Genomic DNA, 6,515 nt, shown 5'->3' on the forward strand with positions numbered 1-6,515 from the left:
CACGTATGTTTTGTTTTTGTATGTTCATATTTACTTGATTGTTTGGTTTTTTTTTTTGCAAGAAACATTTTCATTCTTTGTCCAGCACAAACGAAATTAAGAATTATCTGCCGTATTGTTAAGTTGAAAGGTATGAGTACAGACAACGATGACACCTCACGCAAACAATTTTTCTCCAAACTTTTCAATATCGCAACGAAACTTTTGTAATTCTGTTGAGTTTGACGCTGTTTACTGTTTTACAAGTTAATAGAAAGTGGGGTGTCCTCTTGAAACCCAAAGTACAGTATTCAACGAAAAAAAGCACCTGCTTTGTCCTCAAACATATATATATATATATCGAGAGGAATTAAACATCGCTTCTTTATACATCTACATATTAAATGTAGACAAAATTAATAATGGTCTGAAAATAATGTACTCGGCTCCCTTTGATAATACAAAGGCATTAGCGGTTTGCGGTGCCAAATGTTAATTTAATTATTTTTCAAAGTAATTTTAAGTTTCATAGTGAGAAATGTGAGCAGAAGTTGTTATACGTGTCTCTTCTCTTGTTGTTTGAACTCATTCCTTGCCTCATTGTTTAGAATTGTGTTTAGAAAAGTGTAGCTTCTAATTATTAAAAAAGTTCTCCATAGTCTATGTTAGTGACAAACTGGGCAAAACCGATCCTCGGAAGGACGAAACAGGGAGCCAGTACGAGGTAGATTCCGCAGTTCATGTGTCCAACCCACTTTGTGAAATAGTTTAGTGTTGAGTCAAAAGCAACGAAAAATATCGTTCTTTAGATTTCAACAGTGCTAAATTCTCCATCTCCTTCATGTCGCGTGAATATGAGCCCATTGAATGCTCAAGGAGGAGTGTCGGTATAATTTACTTCGGCTCAAGTTCCTTTTTTTGTTGTAAGTTCATATTTACTAAATTGGTTTTTTTTGCAAGAAACGTTTGCATTCTTTATCCTGCTCTAACCAAATTAAGAACTCTCTGCCGTATTGCTAAGGTGAAAGGTGTGAGTACAGACAATGGCGAGGCTTCACGCGAACTCTTGTTAATCCTGCTCAAAGTAAGGGATTTATCAAAAGGAAATTACTTCACCACAAACTAAATTATGGAGAAAGTTATCTCTTAGAGTTCTCAAAGTGTGTTCGTAACCTTGGTGCAACATGAACTTGCATAACAAAGCATTACAATAGAAGACATAGAAGTACTCACTACAGCTAATTAAGCTGACTTGTAAAGTTTATTCTAAGTTTACAAATTTGAAGTATTTGGTATTTGAATTTCAGATTATCACTATTCAATATTTTAGGTGCCTCTCTCCTTCTGCGACCGCTTTGTTTGACGTTGCATTTGGAAACGAATTGTACGCATCTTTTGCGATCAACGTGTTTGATACTTTCCAGCAGGTTGAGACTCATTTTAACAGAGATAAAGATTCCTGAATGTTATAACATTGTCAACTGGCGGTTTTCGTTCGGGAGTTCAATGTCGATAATGAAACTTTGTTTTCGTTACACCCTAGCGTGTTAAATTTGCAATAATGATCTTCCATTGTTTGATCAAAGTTTGTTTATGTAAAGACCTCTATTGTAAAGTAACCCTCTCCATTGAACTAAACGAGTGTTTCTCGTAAACAAGTTCCTTAACTGGGACAGGTGAAGAGGCTACCGAATAAATAATAATGTTTTGTCGCATGTAAAAGGCTTCATTAAACACAAATTTTTCGTTACACATGCAATGAAGCTCTGAGCGTTTATCTGGTCACATCGCAGCTTCATCCAAAATGTTCTCCAAAAAGATTATCATTTGTTTTGTTCTGTTTTCATATTATTGCTATGGCCATGAACGTTCTTGTCAGCAGTACACTGAATCTTTTGATTCTCTTTTCTACAACCGTGTCCTGATCGGCCAGGTGATCAAGTCGTTGTTCACTCGCGGTGGAATTCTCTCCTGTGCTCACAGATGCTTGTCTCTTCCGTCATGTTCATCATACAACTACCAAATGTCAGAGTCCGACCATGGCGTTTGTGAGTTAAACGGCGGAAAAGAGGGCGATCAGGAAAACTTGGTGGAAAAACCTGGTTATGTTTTCGCACGGCGGAGAAAGGTAACTTAGCTGTGTTTGCCACCTTGGTTCATCCTTCTTAAAATCACTTCAGAATCGTTGCATTTTTATAAATAAAGTACCTAAACGAAAGCAGAGAAGAGTGAAGTGAACGGGAGGGAGGGAGAGAGAAAGAATCCAAAGAGGTCTTTGACAAGCTCGAGATAGGACTTGTTAGACCTCGTAGGAGTTTAACCCTTCTGCGTTCTTTTTCATTTTCGCAGCCGCCACGCAGCTGCAAAGAGGCAAGACAGCTGATCAGTAAGCCTGCACCAGGCTATTTCTATATCCAAGACAACAACTGTCATGAGTTTAAAGTCTACTGCGACTTCACCTCAGAGCCCGGCTGGGCCTGGACTCTAGTTATGTCAGAAACCTTACAGAACGTTGGCAAACCTTTTACCCAACGGGGTTTGTTCACAAATGAGCCGATGAGCCCAGAGGTTCCCAACTGGGAGGCGTACAGGCTTCAATTAGACCGCATGAAAGGGTTGAGATCTGAGTCAACACACTGGCGAATAACTTGCAGTCTCAATCTTGCGAGCGTTGTCGACTATAGAGATTACGTTCGAGCAAAGTTTAAAGACTTCGACTTATTGACTCATAAGAATGGGGGTGAAAAACCTTGTGAACTCGTCGATTACATCAATGTCCATGGACACAACTGTACAAACTGCACCGCAGTTTGGTATCAGTCCACTGACTTTATTTTAACCCACAGAAGCTACGAAAACGTCTGCGACTTTGCTAGAGCACCAGGGTCCATTCAAGTTAAGGGTACTCATAGCGAGCAAAATTTTGGTCGCTATGTATTTTACAATCCTAACTTCCGGTGCACATCAAATAACTCTGCCACAACCAACTACTGGTTTGGTTCACGAGTTTGAACTTTTTCTCATTGCTCTGACGATAAAAAAAACATGTAAATAAACTAGCTTGCTGATTATTTCATTTGAAAAAAAGTACTGTGACATCAGTGATGTAGAAGTTTTTTGTTTTTATGTCTGGTTGTTGTTGTTGTTTTTCTATGCTGGTTGATATGATGATTAAAAATCAGAGTAAGTAGATTTCATAAGTTACGCAAAGTACTGCCAAAAATGTAATTATTTAATAAGGTTACGAAATTCATATTACCAGAAGTAACGCTATTCGAAGTCTAATATAACTAGTTGTTTTGATAATAACGGAAAGTAATCCGTATAGCATTGTATAACTAACGTGGAGTAATGATTAGTATTGTAAGTAAGGTAACGAACTCAGTAGCATTGCCTTGTATTGTAGATAGCATTAGTTTTGTATTATTAGCTTCAAAAATATTGTTTCTTTCATTGGAGTATTAATAAACAATAAAAATTTAAAAGTTTGAAAAACTTAATATTTTATTAGGCCCAAGATAAGCCACAAAGCTTTGCATATCTGTTCTACTTGTTTGTTGAACATTGTGGTTTGATCGGCTATCATTTCCGACGTGACCATTTTTGAGAAAAATGAATTTCATGAGAATTATCAGAAATAAATAAACAAAGAGATGAAAAAAAACAGTTACTAACATACAATATGCATTAAGTTGCAGTATAGGGGACTTGAGCATAAAAACATGGCAAAAATAATGTCACTAATTCCCTATCAAGCTTTTAAAGTATCATACACAAATGATAGCATTCAAATTTACCTTGTTGATGTACTCTTAGCTTCCAACTGTTTTTATTTCCCCTAGCAAAGCGGAAAAGAAGAACCCAGGCTTATAAGACATAATAATCAACAGACATGCTACCCATGCAAGAGCTATTTTGTGAAACAGTCGGCAGCACCTAATATGGTAATTTTTTGTCTTTACCGCACCTTGAAGTCATCTGTGATCAGTTGAACAGAAGCACTGCAACATGGAATCTTAGACTATAGCTTGAGCTGAAAACAGCTTTGCTTTGAATAAAAATTAACGATGTCTCAAATGATTTTGAATAGTTTGTGTTGGTGTTTTTTTTTTTTAAGTGTGGGCAAGGATGAGGTTTGAAATGAAATAAAAAATCAGTTGTTTCACTTGAAAGTTTCTGAAAGATAACGCTATTTTAATTGGCACAGCACGGTTTTGCACTCAATAGCGAATATTTCTGGAAGACCTGCTGAGACTTTACATAAGCCTTAGTAATAGTAATAATTGAGCTTAATTCCGAACTTGAAATCAAAGTGCCCACTGTTTAAAAGTCTTTTGATAGAAGAACCCGCTGAGACTTTAGAACACTCTATGCAGTTATTAATTAACTGTAAAGATGGAATTATGAATGAACTGTGCTCGGAGGTGGACTTCGGTGAACCGATCCTCGATCATGTCTTTGCGCGTACACAACCTCATCACAGTGGGTAGAAAACTGGGTCTCTTCGCTATTGCTTTTCCAAAAAGGCGTAAGATATATACTTCTAGAAAGTCTCTTCAGCTGAAGAAATTTCCCTTCAAATGTTAATTTCTAAGTCACAGCGAGCGTACTACCTCACACATAAAACTTACGTATAAGTCATGAAACTTTGTTGATGAAATACCCGTCTGTGATAATGATGTTGCGATGAACATTTTTCAAAGTTTTTGTAAAAACCAACTCACTGTAATGAAGTAACTCTCTCTTAATTTCTCTTTAACTTAATTGTCAAAAAGTAAATAGACAAAGAGAAGCAAATTAATATTTTATTGCTTTGACATTTTTAACTCATGGCCTTGGTGATACATGCATTGTACGCTAACATTTATACAAGTCAAACAAGTAGCCCAACTCTTATCTAGCCGTTGAGTTTCTTCGAGATTTTAACAAAGATGTTGTCAAAAAGCACTGTTCTTCTTTACTTTCTCTTTTCTTACTATGGCTATGGTGACGAGTTTTACTGTGGGTGTTTCAGGGAGTCCTTTGACTCTCTCTTATACAACCGCGTTCTGATCGGCCAGGTGATCAAGTCGTTGTTCACTCGTGGTGGAATTCTCTCTTGTGCTCACAGATGCTTGTCTCTTCCGTCATGTTCATCATACAACTACCAAATGTCAGAGTCCGACCATGGCGTTTGTGAGTTAAACGGCGGAAAAGAGGGCGATCAGGAAAACTTGGTGGAAAAAGCTGGTTATGTTTTCGCACGGCAGAGGAAGGTAACGTAGCTGTGTTTTCCATCTCTGTTTATCCTTCTTTAAATAACTTCAGAATCTCAGCATTTTCAAAAGTTAGGTACCTAAACGAAAGTAGAATGAATGGGAGAGAGAAAGAGTGGAGCACTCCTAAAACAACCTTTCAATGTTTGAAAGGCTCGATGGAGCTTGGACCTGTTAGAGCTCGTAGAAGTTTAGCCCTTCTGCATTCTGAGTTTTCTTTTTATTTTGGTAGGCACCACGCAGCTGCAGAGAGGCAAGACAACTGACCATTAACCCTGCATCAGGCTTTTTCTGTATCCATGACAACAACGGTGATATGTTTAAAGTCTACTGCGACTTCACCTGACAACCCGGTTGGGCCTGGACACTAGTTATGTCAGAAAGCTTACAGAACGTTGGGAAACCTTTTACCCGACAGGCTTTGTTCGCAAATGAGCCAATGAGCCCAGAGGTTCCCAACTGGGAGGCGTACAGGCTTCAATTAGATCGCATGAAAGGATTGAGATCTAAGTCAACATACTGGCGAATAACTTGCAGCTTCGATCCTGCGAGCGTTGTCGACTATAGATTACGTTCGAGCAAAGTTTAAAAACTTCGACTTGTTGACATATAAGGGTGCTAAAACTTTTGAACTCGTCGATTACATCAATGTCCATGGACACAGCTCTGAAAAGTGCATTGCGGTTTAGTATCAATCCGCTGGATACATTTTAGTCCACCGAAGCTATAAAAAGCATTGCGCATTTGGTAGAGCACCAGGGTCCATTCAAGATAATGACAGGTATAGCGAGCAAAATTTTGGTCGGTATGAAGTGTACAATCCTAACTTCTGCTGCACATCAAGTAGCTCTGCCACAAACAGCTATTGGTTTGGTTTAAGAGTTTGACCACTTTCTCACTGACTGACTGTATTTTCCAGTCTTCATATTTCTTTCTTACTTTTCTGATGAGACCTGTCACACCCAAAAAAACCCCTTTAATTTGAAACACAGCAAAGAAAAACGATAACCTGCTCTTACAAGAAAAAAAATGTAAATAAACTAGCTTGCTAATTATTGTATTTGAAAAAAAAGAGCGCTGTCATGTAAATGATGTAAATATCTTCTGTTTTGTTGTTGTTGTTGTTTTTTCTTACGCTGCCTAATGTGATAATTGAAATCTAGAGTAAGTAGCCTCCATAAATAATGCAAAGTAGTGCAAAGAGGGTAACTATTTAAGTAGCGTAACCTATCAGAAGTAACGTAATTTGAGGCATAATGTAATTGTAGTTGTTTTGTTGGT

At 37.7% G+C, this 6,515-nt stretch overlaps 1 protein-coding gene and 1 pseudogene across 1 annotated transcript; both read left to right on the forward strand.

Annotated features, from left to right (window-relative positions):
• Positions 1-1,765: 1,765 nt before the first annotated feature.
• Positions 1,766-3,259, forward strand: LOC131785408 (uncharacterized). The gene is made up of 2 exons (XM_059102295.2): positions 1,766-2,107; positions 2,329-3,259. Exons 1-2 carry the CDS (start codon positions 1,784-1,786, stop codon positions 2,989-2,991), a joined length of 987 nt encoding a protein of 328 aa, XP_058958278.2. The 5' UTR covers positions 1,766-1,783; the 3' UTR covers positions 2,992-3,259.
• Positions 3,260-4,910: 1,651 nt separating this feature from the next.
• On the forward strand, positions 4,911-6,121 carry LOC131785392 (uncharacterized; annotated as a pseudogene).
• Positions 6,122-6,515: the final 394 nt, after the last annotated feature.

The sequence above is a fragment of the Pocillopora verrucosa genome, chromosome 3 (genome assembly GCF_036669915.1).
Source record: "Pocillopora verrucosa isolate sample1 chromosome 3, ASM3666991v2, whole genome shotgun sequence".
In the NCBI taxonomy this organism is placed as follows: domain Eukaryota; kingdom Metazoa; phylum Cnidaria; class Anthozoa; order Scleractinia; family Pocilloporidae; genus Pocillopora; species Pocillopora verrucosa.